The sequence below is a fragment of the Anneissia japonica genome, unplaced genomic scaffold (assembly GCF_011630105.1).
Source record: "Anneissia japonica isolate Jap-2015-1 unplaced genomic scaffold, ASM1163010v1 scaffold287978_len313048_cov192, whole genome shotgun sequence".
In the NCBI taxonomy this organism is placed as follows: Eukaryota; Metazoa; Echinodermata; class Crinoidea; order Comatulida; family Comatulidae; genus Anneissia; species Anneissia japonica.
In genome coordinates, this window is record NW_022753122.1 from 255515 (window position 1) to 277706 (window position 22192).

Sequence of the window (22192 nt, forward strand, 5' to 3'; positions counted from 1 at the left end):
GTAATATGTTCATGTGCATTTTTACACATGATTATTAACGCACCTAATCCCTATCGGGACATACTCGCTGTTGTAAGCAGCTTGAACATTTTTTCAAGTATCTACTATGTAGAGAATGAATTTATAGGTAACACATGACCATGTGGTCGACGTGTGCCACCCCCCCCCCTTTTTTTTTTAACTAGATAAGCAAAAATTGTAACAATTTTATATCATATATATTATAATATACAATATCTTTTATATTTTAAATTTATTATTTATTCTTCTTTTAGGAATGATCTGAAATTGTACATAATTAATAATACAAAGTATAGACAATAATAGATGCAGTTACAGTAGGACTATATTTAAACTTAGGCCTGATGTTTTAGAGTTAAGACTAGCTTACGAATTATACCAAATGCATTTTACAGTATAATTATTTCATATTTTCGAATTTAATGCATATACCCTATGCCAAATGTATTCTGTATTTCTATTATATAAGTGACCTAAAATTGTACATATTATATTCATACAAATTATAGACACTGAAAATACTTGCAAGCAGATTATATTCAAAATTATTCAACCAAATTGTACATAATATAACATATTTATATAAATTGTATAAACAGATTTCAAAACATTTAAAGCTTTCATAAAAAATTATATTCAATCATTGGCCTAAAGTTATTGCTAAAGATTTATTGTAATATAATTATAAATATAATATATTATCAAAATTATATTTTGTTATACTAAGTTAGTTTTAAGAAAGGTATGATTAAACGAACTTGATGGTGGAAATTATGAGATTATACTTACAAAGTAAATAATAAATAAATTGTTGCTTGACGTTAAATTAAAATAATACTATGTGTTCCTTTTGCAAAATAAATTATTATAATAAATCTTATTTATTGTTTATTTGTACGTTATACAAGGACAAGCAAATAATAATAATAATAATAATAATAATAATAATAATAATAATAATAATAATAATAATAATAATAATAATAATAATATTGAGAGGGTATAAATGCGAGTCGAGTGGTCGAGAGATAAAGCAGACTTGTCGATTGACCGAGCGGGTGAGTTGTTGAGTGGTTGAACGGACAAGCAGGGGCTCGGCGAGGCGAGAGCGGATGAGTCGAGTGGTCAAGTGGTAAATGGTGAGTCGACTGGCAAGGCAGACAGAGATTCGTCGAATGGGTGAGTCAAGTCATTGATCGTAAGGTGGCAGCCCGCATTGAATGGCCGAACGCGTATGTGAGTCAAAATGGTACGTCGAGCGCTAGTGGTGCCGCAAACTATAACCGGTGTGAAAAAAAAGGAAATTTTAATAAAATCTAAACGAACTGAGCTTTTACATGAAAGAAAGCAATTTAAAGAAATAACGGGCTAGTTACGTGGAAGAAGAAATATAGTTAGAACGTCAGATTGATAGTTAGAAATGCAGAATTACTTGGTGACCTTATATATTTAGAGTTAGGAACGCTAGACTATTTTAATAAACCGCACCTTGTTTTGTCGCTCATACTAACCTAAATATGGTATTGGTCATTACACGTCATAATCTGAAATTATTTATTGTTCATCTTTCAACATTAAATGAAATCGCTCCTTAAAATTACCTGCGTATGTGTGCACAGTTTTGTTGTAATCAATCGTGATATCAGAGCCGAAACTGGTACCTTACGAGCAATTTAGTCTGATTATAACATTCAAATTCCACTTACTGTAGTATACTGTAATGAATAATTGGAGTTTTCGCTATAGTTGCTGTCAAATCAATACATTAAAGTAAAAATGTACTATATCTAAGCATATTATATATGCCTATATGAAAATGTAATATGTAATACGCCTATATATAAATATTAAAACCATTCTGACCTGATTTATTTAAATGATAAAGAAAGGAAATGATATATGATAAGAAAATCAAAATTGTATCCCTTCAATGGAATATATTATTGTATTTGGATGTTTCCAATTGATTAGGCACGCGTTCAACCTGTTGATACAAAAGGAATAATTTGAGGGTCCAAATGATCAGCCCCGGCTGGATGGACCACCCTCACAAAATATTGTTGAAATAAATAAATAAATAAATAATGGTAAAATATTTAATATACTAGTGGAGATTACCTTTCCGTTCGGATTCATTTATCCCCAGAAGAATATAAAATAACATAATATAAGACATATCTATTAGTGGCATTCATTAATATAGGTTTTAACAGGATTAAATTAACCTATGCAACCTCACGCAATATATGTAACATTCATAATTTGTAGTAATACCGTGTATATAAATAGCAGGAACGGTGTTAATATTTATGTGTCGTTAAGGCTAATTTTGAAAATAACACTTTCCCGTAAATGAAAGTAAAGTAAAGGAGAAAATTTAAAATTATTATTATATCATTCATGATACAAATATTATGTTCAGCGTAAGATAAGACACAGATAAACGCCACTTTTATTTACAACACGTCTGTTCAACCCCTCTTTCTCTCTCTCTCTCAGTAATTCTGTATTTCATGATGAAAATGATTTAAAGACATCACGACATTCTTTTTTTTTTCATTGGTTGACCAATAGTCATTTATTCAATTCGCTCCAAAAATAAATCAATATATTTCCATAAAAAAAATTAATTACAAATATACTTTCAAATTATTATAATACAAACATAATCCATTTTAAACGGTATTTATTCCAATTTGAAAATACTAATAATTTAGTATTAGGTTAATTTGAGTTGTTATCTCACTTTTTTATACTGATTAAAATATTTGACTTTTTTTTCGCTTTTGTTTTAACTTTTTTTGTTTACATACAAACAGTAGTTGACAGTGAAGGCGCCAAGGAACAGAACTCCAAATCATTTCGTCGACTTTCAAAAAGCATTTTTACAAGTTGTGAGTACAATTTTAGGCATCTAAAGGTGCTTATTTTTAACTTTTGCTTCAACTTTGATGAGACTGACCTGGGTCCAAATATATCATCCAAATAAAGATAATCATTATGGTATGCTACTTAATGATTTTTATCTATCGGTTAGGTTTAATAGACATTGTTAGGTTTGAATCGACTTTTTGACAAGTTTGAAGATTTCAGGTCAGGAATTCAGCAATATTGAAATATTTGTGATAATAACAGAACTATTAATAGAAAATTAACATTGCAAAGTACTATATTACCTACAACCAAACTATTGTCTGATAGCCGTATACAAATTAGAAGCTTAATACTTTTAAACCAGTACCAATTTGTGTAGAATAGAACGTTAGTTTTAAGAAAATGTTTGCATATTATACAAACATGGTAGAAACTATAATTCATTCATTCAATCATATGTACATTTTTTTATTTTTTCTTCTATACGGTAGTACATTATATTAGCTGTATACCAATTAGAAGCTTGATACTTTTAAACCGGTACCAATTTATGTAGAATAGAACACAACAAAATGAGATTGTACTTATAAAATAAATTGTTGCTTGACGTTAACTTCAATGTTAAGTAGTGTCAGTTTTGCGAAATAAACTATTATGATGATATCTTATTTTAATAGAAATGTTTATTTATTCGTTATACAACGACAAGCAAATAATAACAAACAAATTGAGAATAAAGGTAAAAGTCGAGTTGAGTGGTCGAGAGGTAAGGCGGAGGCAGTGAGTTGTTGAGTGGATGGGCGGAAAGTCAGGGGCTCGGCGAGAGTGGGTGAGCCGAGTGGTCGAATAGTAAGGCAGAGAATAACCGAGGGGTGAGTCAAGTGATCAAAGGTAAGGGCTGAAAAAAAATAAGCAGGAGAGCTTCGAATGGCCAATCAGATGTAAGTCGAGTGGTTCTTTAAGCGGTAGGGGTGCTGCAAACTACAACATGTGTTTCTAACTAAATGAACTGGACTATTACAAAAAAAAAAAAAAAAAAATTAAAGAAATAACGGGGTATAGTTACGTTAAAGGAAAATAAAGTAAATGTCGATAATTAGAAAAGAAAATGAACTAGCTAAATTCACGGTGAAACTTAATAAATTTAAGAACGTTGACTATTTTAAATAAAATGGAGTTTGATTTGTCCACTAAAACTAAACGCACATACTGATCTAAAAATATGGGTTCGTCATTACACGTCACAAGTTATTTATTGTTCATCTTTCGACATGAAAGGAAATCGCTCTTCAAGTTTACTTGCGTATTTGTGCACAGTTTTCTTGTAATGATGGTATCTGAGTCTAAACTCGTCCTTTATGAGTAATTTAGTATGAGTATAAATTTCAAAAATCCACATTTAATGAATAACTATAGTTTTCGCTGACATACTGTGACAATCGAAGAGTACTGTGTATATATAAAGAATACAGGAACGATAATATTTATGTGCACTCTTAATTTCGTAAATAACACTTTGTCTTTATAAATTTTAATCGGAAGCTTAATAGTTCAACTAAAAATGAGAAGATATTTCCCTTGCAAATTGGACGTAATATGTATTTTGCATATTTTGAACTTCTCGTAGCAATGTTTAGAAGTTCTGAAGTTGAACTTCTATAAATTATTGGAAACTAACCTATCTGTAATTTAATGAAAGGTGTTAAATTAAAGTTTTTACATTTCTAATTTAATTTTTACAAGTATATCTTATTTAATGATGAAAATATCCTGTTTTGCTTTAGAATAAAGAAACAGATAAACACCATTTTTAGAACACGTCTATTCAAACCCTTTATAAAGCGGCACCAATAGGCGTGCACAGCTCAAAGCGTAATATAATTGTTTTTTTTTTATTATTCAAATGTGTTCCTATAATAATTATTAATTTTATATATAAATATATTTCCTGTATATACTGAAAATCATTGATTTATTTTTAATTATTTAATCATTTTTTCCCTATAATTTTAAGTTCACATGATATTTCACATGTTGTTTCTTATTTAAATTGTATTCGCATATAACAATTAATCTTATCCATGTAATATCAACAAACGGTGGTGAAACTCAGTAGAGCGTTAGTCATAAATTCCCCTATTGCTTGAATAAAAGTCCCGTTGTGTGATACAAATATGGATAATTAATAAACATGTTCCTTGTCCTAAAATAAACTGATGAGCCACTTGTAGCGTACGATATTGAGGACGCTTTTTACATCCTTGTACTGTAGACCAAAGAATAGTCAGTACGATAGTCAACAGTACACAAGGCCTTCGTTCCGCCCCGCCAACGCTGAAAAACAATCGTTCTGACCACATGCCTTAGTACAGCCTATGTCTAAAAATAAACCTGGAAAACACAACCGCCTGTTATAAAAGAGCCAAACTTTCAGTCATACCTTCAGTGATCGATTGGACTAAGAAATTTAAAAATAAACGAGGAGATATTATATATTCAGCTCTAAACTATTACTTAAATTAGCAATTTCTGATTTCATAAGTCTAATTATGCTGAATAAAGGCAAAATGTATTCTACCTTCAACAAAAGTGTTTTATGCGCCGTATTTGTATTTCTGTCAGCAGCATATGGGAGCCCACTGTCGAGGATGAGACGCTCATCGACGTCGTCTGGCCAACAAGACGGGCCTTTCAGCAGGTGCTCCAACACATCGTCATTAACTTATCCACAACTGTATTATCCTGCGACAAATACTGTGCCTGTGCACGCGTTTGATACGGGTCTACTTTCTCAGACTAACTACAATACGGAGAGCGAGATCCCACACAAGGAATGTCCGTACGACAAGGTGCCAAGTAAGTTTAGCCTACTTGTAGTAAGGTATAGTTTTTTTTTCCCGTCAACGCAAAGGAATAGGAATGATTCTTACACATTATATCTGGTTTTACTTGTCTATTTCAACCAAAATTGATGGCCTAAGTATAACATGAAAAAGACTAATGAGGTATATCATTATTTTTACTGTCGTAGGTGGGAAAGAGTTGTACATTCTCTTGATCCGGATTTTCCAAAGATAAACCTTTTTAACATGTCTTTATTTTCCCTACAGCCGACTATAGTTTATCTGAGTCTGGTCTTTGTCCGTTTGACTTTTATGAAGACTACCAAGCTGATCGTATTCCAGCCAAAATCATGAAAGCAAGGTGCCGACCCACCTGTACCACCTGCATCGACCCTTTCTCCAACGCTCAGACGTCGACGTTGGGATGTAAAGAAGTCATGTACACAATGAAAGCCATGAGGAAAGTTGGCTGTGAGGGAAGTATGTTCCAATTTGAACAGTACGATGAAATCATTCCTGTTGCCTGTATTTGCCAAAGAACCGTGAGACCGTCGACCAACCCGGGTCCAGGTGGCCTACCACCAAATTAAACGATCGTCTACGTCTGTCCATTGTGGAGGTATTTCATTAATGAGAGATATGTATGAGTATAGCTGAAACCGAAACCTTGATTATACAGATTATATTTATATGCATAGTATTTATTTAAATGTACATACATAAATGTCATTTCTTTACTTCCTTTTTTAACTGACGATACGTGGTATAGTGTGTGTTAAATTAAACTGTGTTTTAATATTTTTAGAATATGAAAAAATAAGTATTAAATAAATAAGTATTTAATTAATAATTAATAATTATAATTACATTAAATCTTAAAACTGCATTCATTTTAGAACGCCAGTAAACCTAATTTATATTATATTTATATTGACTTATTTATATGTATATTGACGATAGTTCAATTGCGGATATATCCGTATTGTATATATTATTATGGCTCAGAAAGAGCCGAAGCTGATGGGATGCCTGTGTAGCACGTGTCAAGTGATAACGCGTAATATGTTCATGTGCATTTTTACACATGATTATTAACGCACCTAATCCCTATCGGGACATACTCGCTGTTGTAAGCAGCTTGAACATTTTTTCAAGTATCTACTATGTAGAGAATGAATTTATAGGTAACACATGACCATGTGGTCGAAGTGTGCCACCCCCCCCTTTTTTTTTTAACTAGATAAGCAAAAATTGTAACAATTTTATATCATATATATTATAATATACAATATCTTTTATATTTTAAATTTATTATTTATTCTTCTTTTAGGAATGATCTGAAATTGTACATAATTAATAATACAAAGTATAGACAATAATAGATGCAGTTACAGTAGGACTATATTTAAACTTAGGCCTGATGTTTTAGAGTTAAGACTAGCTTACGAATTATACCAAATGCATTTTACAGTATAATTATTTCATATTTTCGAATTTAATGCATATACCCCTGTCTCTTATACACATCTAGATGTGTATAAGAGACAGGAGGTATATCATTATTTTTACTGTCGTAGGTGGGAAAGAGTTGTACATTCTCTTGATCCGGATTTTCCAAAGATAAACCTTTTTAACATGTCTTTATTTTCCCTACAGCCGACTATAGTTTATCTGAGTCTGGTCTTTGTCCGTTTGACTTTTATGAAGACTACCAAGCTGATCGAATCCCAGCCAAAATTATGAAAGCAAGGTGCCGACCCACCTGTACCACATGCATCGACCCTTTCTCCAACGCTCAGACGTCGACGATGGCATGTAAAGAAGTCATGTACACAATGAAAGCCATGAAGAAAGTTGGCTGTGAGGGCATATAAATGCGAGTCGAGTGGTCGAGAGATAAAGCAGACTTGTCGATTGACCGAGCGGGTGAGTTGTTGATTGGTTGAGCGGACAAGCAGGGGCTCGGCGAGGCGAGAGCGGATGAGTCGAGTGGTCAAGTGGTAAATGGTGAGTCGACTGGCAAGGCAGACAGAGATTCGTCGAATAGCCGAGGAGGTGAGTCAAGTCATTGATCGTAAGGTGGCAGCCCGCGTTGAATGGCCGAACGCGTATGTGAGTCAAAATGGTACGTCGAGCGCTAGTGTTGCCGCAAACTATAACCGGTGTGAAAAAAAAGGAAATTTTAATAAAATCTAAACGAACTGAGCTTTTACATGAAAGAAAGCAATATAAAGAAATAACGGGGTAGTTACGTGGAAGAAGAAATATAGTTAGAACGTCAGATTGATAGTTAGAAATGCAGAATTACTTGGTGACCTTATATATTTAGAGTTAGGAACGCTAGACTATTTTAATAAACCGCACCTTGTTTTGTCGCTCATACTAACCTAAATATGGTATTGGTCATTACACGTCATAATCTGAAATTATTTATTGTTCATCTTTCAACATTAAATGAAATCGCTCCTTAAAATTACCTGTGATATCAGAGCCGAAACTGGTACCTTACGAGCAATTTAGTCTGATTATAACATTCAAATTCCACTTACTGTAGTATACTGTAATGAATAATTGGAGTTTTCGCTAAAGTTGCTGTCAAATCAATACATTAAGTAAAAATGTACTATATCTAAGCATATTATATATGCCTATATGAAAATGTAATATGTAATACGCCTATATATAAATATTAAAACCATTCTGACCTGATGTATTTAAATGATAAAGAAAGGAAATGATATATGATAAGAAAATCAAAATTGTATCCCTTCAATGGAATATATTATTGTATTTGGATGTTTCCAATTGATTAGGCACGCGTTCACCCTGTTGATACAAAAGGAATAATTTGAGGGCCCAAATGATCAGCCCCGGCTGGATGGACCACCCTCACAAAATATTGTTGAAATAAATAAATAAATAAATAATGGTAAAATATTTAATATACTAGTGGAGATTACCTTTCCTTTCGGATTCATTTATCCCCAGAAGAATAAAAAATAACATAATATAAGACATATCTATTAGTGGCATTCATTAATATAGGTTTTAACAGGATTAAATTAACCTATGCAACCTCACGCAATATATGTAACATTCATAATTTGTAGTAATACCGTGTATATAAATAGTACAGGAACGGTGTTAATAGTTATGTGTCGTTGAGGCTAATTTTGAAAATAACACTTTCCCGTAAATGAAAGTAAAGTAAAGGAGAAAATTTAAAATTATTATTATATCATTCATGATACAAATATTATGTTCAGCGTAAGATAAGACACAGATAAACGCCACTTTTATTTACAACACGTCTGTTCAACCCCTCTTTCTCTCTCTCTCTCAGTAATTCTGTATTTCATGATGGAAATGATTTAAAGACATCACGACATTCTTTTTTTTTTTCATTGGTTGACCAATAGTCATTTATTCAATTCGCTCCAAAAATAAATCAATATATTTCCATAAAAAAATTAATTACAAATATACTTTCAAATTATTATAATACAAACATAATCCATTTTAAACGGTATTTATTCCAATTTGAAAATACTAATAATTTACTATTAGGTTAATTTGAGTTGTTATCTCACTTTTTTATACTGATTAAAATATTTGACTTTTTTTTCGCTTTTGTTTTAACTGTTTTTGTTTACATACAGACAGTAGTTGACAGTGAGGGCGCCAAGGAACAGAACTCAAAATCATTTCGTCGACTTTGAAAAAGCATTTTTACAAGTTGTGAGTACAATTTTAGGCATCTAAATGTGCTTATTTTTAACTTTTGCTTCAACTTTGATGAGACTGACCTGGGTGTGAACCATTTGTCCGGGATCGTGGACCTTTTATCGGGAACCTTTGGCCCCTGTCGGAGATCCTGGACCGGCCTATTTCTACCACCGCCCACCTTAAGAATGCAGTTGTTAGTTACATCAGACCACGGAAATTTATTCGCTGAACTATCTCATGTCATTTCAAAGTTCACCAACATAATATCGTGTTATTAAAACAGTTTCAATAACAATTTCATTAATAATTTCTGAGGTCGTATCAATGTCAAAATGCCAAACTTTTCTTTCCGGTACAAATAGGGAAATTTTCAAGTGTTTCCTTATTAGGTGTAAATGGATATACAGCAGTAGACCTAGCTGTGATATATATTTACGCGCACTTAGTCTAGTTCCGTATTGTGCTTTCATATTTCCAGTGTTTCTAAATATAAAACTTATTAATATATTACATATTAACATTACCATTTATCAACGCAGAAGCATGTTAAATGTTTACAGTAGCAATATACTTATGTAAACCATGCAATAGGCATGGTCTTATCCGAAAGTATGGCTTAAACATATGCAGACAGTGCTTTAGAACGTATGCTAGCGATATTGGTTTCCAAAAGTGGGACATGTAATGACTAATAGATTCAGGAGTGACGCCAGTGTTAGCCGAGGAAGGGCCCGGTCGGGCAGATCCGTCTCCCCATCCCGCTGGAAAAAAAAACACAATTTGTCGGGGAGAAAACAACATATTGAACCTCCCCCACCCCCTAGTTGGGGACCTCAGACCACCCCACTCCGTCGGGCATGCGCCACCCCTGAATGGATTTAACTTTGTAGATATTTTGTTAAAATAATTATCATAAAATAATGGCTTAGTCACAAACAGTAATGGCTATGAGAATAATCGACTACACGAGCTAATATGAATGGCCATGGACACGAGTAAACACTAAAAAAATAATATACACAAGAGTAACGAACAAACAAGTACACGAATGAGTAAACGATCAAAGGCGTGTAAACAAACAAATTACTTTTTCAACAATGAATTCAGCAATAAAGCGCTAAAAGCCAGCTTCCTATAGCTAACTATTTTACGTTATACGGTACAGTTTGGTGTACAAAATATTATTGTGTAGAACCATAAACACGTATTTTATCGATTCCTGATGATGACATAATTAATGTCGAAATATTTAATCCCGACACGATGACGTGCATTTCGATAATTGGGGTATGTATTATACTATCTTTTCTGAGATTAATCATTGGACCTTTCGGTTATTTAGAATTTAGTATCGCAACTAAATAACGTCTGAACGACATATAATAGTGTCGTTTATATTCTTCAACACCGAGCGCATTTTTTTATCGTGTCGTTGTCGTGTCGTTATCGTGTCTAGTGTAAGTGTAGCTTTAACGTTGCTGTCAACGTTGCGTCATCGCTTTTTCTTTGTGACATACGTTTTCGAGCTATTCAGTAAAATTAAATTTTTTTGTCAGTATTTATTTATTGATATAAAAAAAAACCACTCAGATGACAACAAAGAAATGTTAAAAAATATCTGAATTTACAATATAAACGGAAGAAAAATACAAGACATCAGACGAAATAAATGTATGCCTAAACTAAAACATTAACATTAAAAAAAGATTATAAATATGACTTAGTGCAACCGCTAGAAAATGGCCGCCTGGAATTAACCATTTCACTAAGCCCCGCCCCTTGGATATTGTTGCCAAGGTCTCACAAAACGACAGTGTAAAAATATCAGGGTTGAATATAAAAATTCCTCTATGAAAAACACGTGTGTTTGCAGGACGTACGCGCGCGTATTCCATGTTATTGTTCTGATTGGTCATTGTTAAGTGTGATTGACACTCCGAAGAAGTCCACTGAATATATAGTATTGATTTTAAGTCCGACATAACTAAATATCCGTGTCATGACAAATTTAAGTTTCACATGCAAAGCGCGAAAATAATTGTGATCTCATGACACAGAGTAACATGCCTAAAAATAAACCTGGAAAAATGAAGGCTCTGTTTGCTATTATTAGGCTTAAGAGGATCCAAGTATACCATTTATTCCAGCGGCTCTAAGATTTTAAAATAATAGCAATTTCCGATTTGAACACTAAACATCTGATAATGAAGAAAGACAAAATGCATTCTACATTCAACAGTATTTTAGGCGCCGTGTTTGTATTTCTGTCAGCAACATCTTGTGGCGGGAGTCCGGTCTTGAGGACGAGGCACTCATCGATGTCGTCTGATCAACACGACGGGCCATTCAGCAGATGCTCCAACACATCGTCGTTAACTTATCCACAACTGTATTATCCTGCGACAAATACTGTTCCTGTGCATGCGTTTGATACGAGTCTACTTTCTCAAACTAACTACAATACGGAGAGCGAGATCCCACACAAAGAATGTCCGTACAAGGTGCCAAGTAAGTTGAGATTTTTTTATTGCGAAAAGTTTCACCGTTACTGAATTGAAGTAAAATAAATAGGCCTTTTGTTTACATACGAACATAATATAGGACAGGACTACTGTATTACACTAAAAAGTCCTTGGCCTATTGTTATTATTATCGTTATTGAGTTAACAGCGTAATAATTCGGGCATAAATCAATTTCGATTGAACAGTTTCCCGATAATCCCAAAAAACCAACTGTCGTACATTTATTTTCCTTACAGCTGACTATAGTTTATCTGAGTCTGGTCTTTGTCCGTTTGACTTCTATGAAGACTATCAAGCTGATCGTATTCCAGCCAAAATCATGAAAGTAAGGTGCCGACCCACTTGTACCACCTGCATCGACCCGTTCGACAACACGCAGACGTCGACGTTGGCATGTAAAGAAGTCATGTACACAATGAAAGCCATGAGGAAAGTTGGCTGTGAGGGCAGTATTGTTCAATTCGAACAGTACGATGAAATCATTCCTGTTGCCTGTATTTGCCAAAGAACTGTGAGGCCGTCGACCAACCCGGGTCCAGGTGGCCTACCACCAATGTAAATGATCGTGTTATGTCTATCATAAAGGTAATTAAGAAAATGATGCAATCTTTCATATTTCTTATCAGTTCTATAATCCGTTGATGACTAACACTGTCCCAACCAAGTTATTATTTCCGGGTCTATAATTAGAGTATTTATTGAAATGCACATAAAAACTATGCATTTTTTATAGGCCTACATGGTTTTCTTAAATGGCTAACGACCATGATACTATGTATGTTAAACATGCTATCATTGATTATAATGATCTCAATGGATATTTAAAATATTTAATTAATTAATGTCAGTGACGTATTTATAGAAGGGCGCACCCCCCCCCACAAAAAACATTACTCGCCCCCACACCTTCGCGCTCCCCATCAGCCCCTCTCCCAATTCAAGACTTCTAGATACGCCAATGATTAATGTAATATTCTTATTCTTTTTATATGAACTGTATTTAGGTCTACCTTATAACGCTAATAAGCTTACATTAATTAGATTGTTATTCAATTCATGATTGTGTTTTATATGGTTTCTTAAATTAATACATTATAACGATCATATAAGTTATATGTTAAAATAGACTATCATTAATTATATTTATATTAATGGAAATTTAAATATTTAATTTTAATTAATGTAATCGCTAATTTCTAGTTTACATATTATACTGTACATAGTTATCGTATTACGCTAATAAGCTTATATTTATATTGTTATGCCATTTATATAATAATTTGTGTTATTCTTTGAGTTATTTTAATGCGGATAAATCCTTATTGTAATATATTATTATGGCTCAAAAAGAGCCGAAGCTGATGGGATATTTGTGTGGCACACGTGTCGAGTGATACGTGTAATGTGTTTATGTGCATTAATCATTAACGCACCTAATCCCTATCGGGACATACTCGCTGTTGTAAGCAGTTTGATAATTTGTATGTATCTACTATGTAGAGAATGAATTTACAGTTAACACGTGACCAGGTGGTCCGTAGTTTTTTTTTTCGAACTTCACAAACAACAATTTTAAAATTGAAAATTATGTATTATATTATAGGTCTATTATGGTATGCTTGGTAGAATGTTAAATTTGATGCATATGTATTATATTATAGGCCTATTAAAATAGTATGCTTTGTAGAATGTTAAATTTGATGCATATATGCCGAATAATTATTTCATTCCTATATTATTATATGAGCGATCTTAAATTGTACTTAATGTAATAATAAATTATACTTAATGTATTAATAACAATAACAATAATGCATTAATAACAGTTAATACATTGACTTAGTGTAATAATAACAATTAGACTTTCATAGCACTTATATTATTTTCTGATATAAGTGTTTATGTAAACACAGACCCTGTTTTGTTTTATCGGTTTAAAGTTTATAGAAATGAATGGATGAAAGTGATGGTTAAATGTTTAATATTTATAATTTTTGGATTATTATTATTATTATTATTATTATTATTATTATTATTATTATTATTATTATTACTGTCTTTTAAATTATTATTATAACAAGAATACTAATTAGTTATTATACTTACAGTATTATAATAGGCCTATGTTCGTATTTGTATGAAAAACATGCGAAATTCAATTTTAAGTGGTGGCTGGTTTATAAAATATATTCTGTTAAGCTTAATATATTTTATCTCATCTGAATTATGTTATGCATTTTTATATAGCCAAAAAAAAAAACCCCTTTGAGTAGGTTTTTTTTTTGTTTTTTGTTTTGTTTTTTTGTTTTTTTGTTTTTTTTTAGATTCAGGCCCTAAGGGTAAATGATACGTTAGTGCACTTGCACATCAGCAAAGATAATAATTAAAAAAAACCTGAATAATGGTTGAAACAGAACGGTGGTTAAAAGAAAACCAAACAGGTAGTGATAGAATAGAAAAACACAAAAGTGAAAAGCAAACAACACAGGGGAGTGGAGGAAAATTATAGATTGTCAAATCAAGAATGAATAAGACGGCGCTTAAAGATCATTGAATTACGAGACTCTTGAACGGATTGTGGAAGTGAATTCCAGAGCTTCGGGCCAACAAATGAAAAGGACCTTTCTCCATAAGTCTTCAAATGTCAGGTAGGCACATGAAGGGTTATAGACGTAGTGGATCTTGATGTCCTTTTACATTTAGCGGAACGGAGTGCGATCAGTTCCGAGATGTAGTGAGGAGTAGAATGGCGCAAGGACCTTAATATATAAAGGAGCATTGTGAACTTAATTTGCTGGTTGATTTTAAGCCAGTGCTGTTTCGTAAGTGTGGGACTAACATGTAATATGAAAAAGGATGGAATTTCAATATTTCAAATAATCCCTGATTGACAGAATAAATAGGCTACATAAATATTTAGAATTATAGATCATTGCATATTTCCGCTCTGTGCCTGAACAACGTAGGCGCCGGGCGTTTATGGGCGAGACGGGCGATTCCATTATCGTCTTATATCCTCGAAGGGTAAGAACATTTGGGCCTATTTCTTTTTACTTTCCGTGACCTAGATCTTGACATTTTCACCCTTCCATCCCAAAATGTAATCACCTCTCATGCTTAGATCAGTATCTACCCCTTAATCAATGTTAAGACGATCCATTCATTAGTTTATGTGTCTATGCCTCCTCGGGGGCAAATACGCTATGGTCTGGCAATTAAAGATGCCGGAAGGAGTAAATCCGGTGGAGGTGCATGCTGGGTCATGTGTTATCTTAAGTACCTTATTACTGTACAAATGTCATAAAGAAATACACCACACCACACATTTCATGATAACCGAATCCATATGGATACTTTATTAATAAACATAATACAGTAAGACAGTAGGGCATAGACTTACGCTCCTATGGGAGCCTATTTTTGCATAATCCTGCTATAACAAACTTTTTGACAAACGACGGTGAATACGCGTGGCCTACATAGCGTTCAGATACTTTCAACATAAAACATCAAGCCGATGAATGCGAACTCATTGTTAACAATAGGCCTATCTCGTAAACCACGTCTAGCGAATCATCAATAGAACTAGTATTATACTGTACATACAACCAATATACTGTAATTAGCTCAGTTCAGCTAGAAGGTCATCATGGAAATATACAACAGATTAGAAAAGCGGTGCAAAAATTTCCATCGCAGAGTTTTCCGTTATTTACATATTTTTCCACTCTCAAATATAATAATGGTTAGTAGACAAATAATAATTTCAGCTCAACCATAATCGGCTTATTGAGAGTGGAAATTTTCCTCTGCGTTAAGACATTACAGGAGCTTGTATTTGTGGAGAAAGGGGAAAATAGGATCAGTGTAAACAAGTAGATAATCTTCTCATCTTGGAGAATGCAAAGAGCCAGAGTATTATTCTCCAGAACATCCTTCTTTGTGTGGCATGTGAACGACATACTTACTGGAATCAGTGCTATTCTGAAGTAGTTAGGTCTAGGCTTTAAAGTGATGCAATGTTTGAAAATAATCATGTAGCTTTAATAGACCCTGTGTCCACTTATATTTGAAACCATCAAGGCCTACCAAAGGAAGTTGAAACGATCGATACTTTCAATTATTTAAATTAATTTCCTGAATGATTTAGTTGGTTTCTTTTCCTGCTGATGATGATAAACGTTGTAATGTTTACATAGAAAGGAGGAAGTTTCGCTCTTGACAATCGATCCTGTAGTTCATTTAAGCTCTTAGCTAACCTATCATTAGTATATCTACTTGAAGATCCGTTTATGCGCCTCCAGATAACATTCTCTGGAGCTGTTTCCCCATTTTCCAAACCATATCTTAGTCACAGATTACCTATACATTTTTATATCGATGCTAATACACCAAATTTAAATACAATAGTTATTTTTTGTGTCTACAGCTCCATGGAGGACTGTAGACTCTGAGCCATCGTCTAACTTGTAACCCAACAAACAAAAAAAAAAAACGTTCTTATAACGTTCGCGAACGTTGTGTAAGTCACAAAATAACGTTCGCACAACGTCTTAAGAACGTTCAAACGTTGTGACGTTGTGAAATTAGGTTATTAGTACGTACATATGGTGCTACAAAATAGCGTTTTGATCAACAAAGCTGTACCGTTATTATAATTTTCTAATAACGTAATATTATTAGCTGGGAAGTTGTAATAGTAAATCCGGTTTGAGGAATGATGGGATGAGTCATAAGCTAAAGATAAAAATGAACAGTTTTCCAACAGAAAGCCTACGAAATATGATTCCCGTACCTAGATAAGACCTGTCCCAGAAGGAACTAAAAAGTCAGCAATCTGTTAATACTTGTACAGTTATTGAACTGAATTGCCAAAACAGAAAGCGTGGATGGGTTATGATTTAAAAGTATCCACACAAAACATATGTTAAGCTATTAAATTAGACACACGCTCCCTCTAAGAGCCTATTTAAAAAAAAAATGTCATCCTGGTTTAAAACCACACTGACCACAACAATTACGTGTTTATGAATGTTAAAATATTTACTGATATAAAAAAAAAATCACACACATCGAAAGCTAAAGAGATATGCCGAAACTTATTGAATAGTAGCACGCATTTGAGTTCTACAAGTCTACATCCACGAGTCTTTTCCCTAACCTTCGTGTGGACTCACGCAAGCATTGTTACCGGTACACATATTTGCCCAGCACGGTACTGTATTGTACGACAATTTGCCTTTGTGGTTATAGTATTTTACAAGCCATAATTAAAACCATGTTTCTTTTGTTGTGGGAAATTGAAACATAACAATAGGCGGATATAAGGAGGCTTAGGCCTACCAGAGTAAACATTTTTATATGGATTACCCTTAGAGAAAAATAGAACATACCGGAGTGTGTTGTGTACTTTCCATTGCGCGGGTCGACTGGTGATAAGTATAAAAATAGTACATGGAATAGCCTATCCTAGTTATAAATACTGTATAATGAGAAAGATAATAGAAAGACAGTTAGTTTGATGAATACGAATTTTAAAATCACAAAACCTATATGGTCTTTAATAAAAAGTTTCCGTTGCTTGAGTTGATAGATGACAAGGTGCGTATAAAAATAGCACATGGAACAGGCCACCTATATATAAATCAAGAAAGGAAAGTTGGACTGACTAATACGAAATATTTAATATTGAAAATACATCTAATCATTTTGTGATGGCAGTTTTATGTCTGACTTTTCTTATTGTAACGTTTGTAATCATCGCTGTTGCCATTGGGAGTCCGTTCTCGAGAATGAGGGAACCATCGTCTTCATCCGGCAACAATGAGGGACCGTTTAGCACTTGCTCCAACTCATCGTACTTATCTAATCCACAACTATACTATCCTCACACAAATATTATTCCCGTCCATGCGTTCGATACTAACCAGTTTATGGACGATGGTAATTACAATGTGGAAAGCAAAATCCCAGACAAAGAATGTCCATACGACCAGACTCCTAGTAAGTAGCCTACAATATCATTTCTAGTCATTAGCCAATGTACGTAACTATTTATGATTATTTTTAGGACAGGGGTGGCGTGGTTGTCAAAAATTTCGGGGGCTTCGCCCCCAGGACCACTTTTGAAACCTTTTAAACGAAGCTCGACCACGCCCACTTTGCTTTCGTCGGGGAAATATGACCCGTCGTCGGGGCATTGGCCCCATTTTCGGGGACCTCGCACCCATCCCCTTCCCCCTTCCCCCGTCGGACAAATCCTGGTGCCACCCCTGATTATTTTATATGCCTAGACTATAGGCATATTGCTCTAGTTACATTTCAGGGTAGCTTTATGATAACTTCAAAGGGTATACTATAACAGCAACAATAACAACAGCTAGACGACTTATATCTGTTTGTAATACAGAACATAGGAATTTTCCGCATTGCCATAATGAGAATTGATTGCAACAAAGAATAAAAATCACGAAAAATAAAAATAGTCATACAAATATATATATATATTAATAATAATAATAATAATAATAATAATAATAATTATAATAATAAATAATAATAATAATAATTTTTAACCAATCCCGTCTGGTAGTTACAATTTTATTGGCTACACTAAGTGCATTACTTTTTATGACGGTGACTGACTATCAAACGAAAAGCGAATGAACCGATAGGTTGTTGGCAAACCGCCAGTACGAAAGCAGAACGCGGAAACGCATGGCTTAACAATACCTCCATGGCTTAACAGACATGGATAATAACTGTATAAGCCAGAATGAAGCACAGAAGAACCATGAAAACCCCATGTGGGTTGAACAACGTTCAAAATATTCCCCTAAAATGTTATGTAATTCGTGATTCTAACAATGCAAATCGCGTCATGTGTGTTGACACATTCATTTTATATTTACAGTAGGTCTATAGCGCAAAAAAAATATAAAAACATCGTAACAATTGAGATCAGAATTTGGGATTATAATACAACTATCAAGGTTAATGCCACAAAATACAGTATAACAGCCTTTGAATTTCCTGAAAGGATGAAATAAATAAATTATTTGATTAATTATATAAAAATAAAATAAATACAGAAAGAACAAACATTACCAAAAAACAAGATCAAAACAACATAATACATAGTAAGATACATAAATAAGAAAGGTAGTTTTGGCGCATTGAATGGCCGAGAGGTTATGAGGCAGTGGCGCCGCAACCTACAGCCCTAAATCGGCGCTGGTTCGACGAACGGCACGCTCGCCTAATGGTGCTGGCCGTGGTGGAACAAGTCTTCTGGGATAAGGACTATAAACCGTAGACCTAGCGTACACTTGGCTCGTGTGCACTATAATGAACCCAGTACATCTTTCGAGACGAGTAAGGGTTACCCCGGTGTACTTGTCCATACAGCCCCTGTTGTGGGCAGACCAGAGACAGTTGGTACCGGTTTACCGGGTAGCTCAGACACGAACAGAAGAAAGTTACTGTGCGAGCTATTTAACAACTCGAGCGCTTTGAAACCTATATAATCCAACCACAATACATTAGATAATAATTTTTTTTTTCAATAATACATAAAACAAATTATACATTTTAGGTTTTTAAAAAAATATTACAATACATATAAAATTGAAAATATAAAGTTAATAAAGGAAAATAGGCCTATTCAATTAATTAGTTACAATTCCTTCAATTTTTGATTTAAACTAGCTAAAAAATATAATTTATTAGCAATTCCTTAAAAGAGTTATGGAACATTATTCCATTCCATCAATTATCAATTACAAAAACATACAGATCAACAAAAACATAATTTGATAGCAATTCATTAATCAATTTTTCGAGAAAAAAAAATACATTTCATTCAATTGAAAGTACAAATCTAATAGCAATTTAGCTTATTCGGTTAACTGATGGTAGCTACTGTGTGTGCGCTGAACCGTGGATATCTCTTGGTCTTCGGTTCAATTCACTGCTATTCTTGTGTTTCAGCTAGAGGGATGAAATGCAAGTAGGATAGCGCATCGTCTTTCGATTGAGACGTTTAAGCCGTTGGTCCCGTGTGTATAATGGCCCAATATGTGCACGTTAAGGAACGTTGCAAACTATTCGGAAAACGAGTAGGGGATTGCCTTCCGGTGTACTGCCCAATCACCAGCAGAAAGACCCCACTGGAAATACGTCTTCTGACTTTCGTGGGTTATCCTAAGTAGAAATAGATCTCCCAGTCAAACAAATTGCAAAAGTTTGTTTTATTGCTGAAATATTTATGTTCGTTTGCTAGTAACAATTAGCATATCAAAAATCTACCTTGATCGGCCAATACTAAATTACCTAATTTGCATAAATTAAAAATGGCCGCCATTTGGAAACTTTGCAGCTAATTTTCTCCTTAACCATTACATATTGAGCACATAAATGTATTGGGTGCAAATATAAACATGACCCCAAAGAATCCGAATCACACATTTGATTTGCCAAATGACCTCTTGATGAGAGAGGTTGAGCCTTTTTATGTGCAATTATGATTATTTGTAATAAATATGACATTTACATGTTAATATTTATAGTAAACACTTGTCCTTTTTCTACAAATATCCTGCTTAGCGTCCCAATTAAAAGGTTGACCTTTGAGCTAATGTCACCCAGAGATCATTTGGCCAATCAAATATGTGATTCGAATTCTTTGGGGATAATGTTTATATTTGTACCCAATACATTTATATACTTAATATGTAGGCCTAATGGTTAAGGAGAAAATTAGCTGCAAAGTTTCCAAATGGCGGCCATTTTGAATGTATGCAAATTAGGAAATTATTAGCCGATCAAGGTAGATTTTGGATATGCTAATTGTTACAGGCAAAAGAACATAATTATTTCAGCAATAAAGCAAACTTTAGCAATTTGTTTCACTCAATACCTATTTTACATCTATTTCTACCTGTCTTACGCCGAATAAATCCAATCCAATCCAATGATAGGCCTATTCGTTAAATTAAGTTTCTAACCTTAGTTGAATTACCGACAACACGTATTAGATTAAGTTTCACACGTTATGAAACTAAAATGAAAACTATATCTTTGTGAATATCGTTTTCAGGTGGAGATTAAATCTGGGTTTTTTACCTACTTTTAGTCGAATTTGAGTATCCTAAAGTAGCTTATATACTGAGGCATCATGCTTTAGTTTACCAGGTTTTTCAGTAATATTGTGATCATTATTAATAGTAGTAATGGGGATTTGCAGCAAACATATAGGTTTATATTAACGGAAATACGTCTCTTATGTTATTTTCAATTTCAGTATCATTTTTTCAGATACTCATACTGCTTTTACAATCTAGGTCAAAACATTACATGTATTTTTTTTATAATTAGAGTATTCAGGTAATCTTTATTATATCAAAATCTGAGTTGAAACATAATTACATAGATATTTAGAGAAAAAAAGAAGTATTTAAAAGTCAGTGGCAATTAAATTACAATTAACAATCGAACAAAAAAAAACAAACACAATTCGAAGGCACACTGAATGTTAATAAAAACAACAAACAATTAAGCAACAATCGAATGTATTCAATATAATTTATGATAAAAATGAAAATTTAGAAGTTAATTAAAAACTGAACAAGACAATAAATAATAAAATAACAGTCCAATATACTTGAATAAAAACTACAGTACGATTACCAATATACCACAATGAAAAAATGTAGTTCAAAAATATGTAAAAACCGGTTTCTGAAATTTAAAAGAAGGAAATTTTAAAGATACTCTCCTTCATACAGTCTATGGAAAACTACAAATATTTAACCCAAACATCGAACACCTCATTTAAAAATACAGTAGAACCATACGAAGGGGACTCCTTCTAGACCAAAAACGGCCAACATCAGGAAATCATTAGTGGGCTGTGCTAAAAACGTTTAGTTCTGGAAATATAATAATAGTTTGCGTTGGTGTTTGTAATAATATTATATATATATACTTTAAATAAACTTCCGCATATTGTGTATAATGATTGTATCGGTATTGTTTTCGCTTTTATTTCTATTTTCTTTTTTTAATAATTGAACTTTGTCCAGCACATTTAATATCCGATATTATGCAACGATCATCTGTCACGAGAGGGCAGTGTAATAATACTAGAAATATGTTGTATGATCTTATCAACATCATCATCGATATAATCATCATCATCAGCATCA

The 22192-nt window shown here is 33.3% G+C and overlaps 2 protein-coding genes across 2 annotated transcripts; both read left to right on the forward strand.

The window, feature by feature from the left end:
- The first annotated feature begins 5353 nt into the window (after positions 1-5353).
- LOC117122725 lies at positions 5354-7236 on the forward strand. Its single transcript, XM_033268420.1, has 2 exons — positions 5354-5751; positions 6006-7236. The coding sequence occupies exons 1-2, from the start codon at positions 5445-5447 to the stop codon at positions 6326-6328; spliced, it is 630 nt and encodes a 209-aa protein (XP_033124311.1). The 5' UTR covers positions 5354-5444; the 3' UTR covers positions 6329-7236.
- Positions 7237-10190: 2954 nt separating this feature from the next.
- Positions 10191-13030, forward strand: LOC117122728. Its single transcript, XM_033268425.1, has 2 exons — positions 10191-11972; positions 12224-13030. The coding sequence occupies exons 1-2, from the start codon at positions 11669-11671 to the stop codon at positions 12544-12546; spliced, it is 627 nt and encodes a 208-aa protein (XP_033124316.1). The 5' UTR covers positions 10191-11668; the 3' UTR covers positions 12547-13030.
- Positions 13031-22192: the final 9162 nt, after the last annotated feature.

Bases quoted from the DNA above. Each gene is read 5' to 3' on its own strand.
- LOC117122728 (XM_033268425.1), top strand. From the start codon at position 11,669: ATGAAGAAAGACAAAATGCATTCTACATTCAACAGTATTTTAGGCGCC. The intron at 11,973-12,223 runs GTAAGTTGAGAT...TTTTCCTTACAG, and splicing joins ATGTCCGTACAAGGTGCCAA to CTGACTATAGTTTATCTGAG.
- LOC117122725 (XM_033268420.1), top strand. From the start codon at position 5,445: ATGCTGAATAAAGGCAAAATGTATTCTACCTTCAACAAAAGTGTTTTA. The intron at 5,752-6,005 runs GTAAGTTTAGCC...TTTTCCCTACAG, and splicing joins TCCGTACGACAAGGTGCCAA to CCGACTATAGTTTATCTGAG.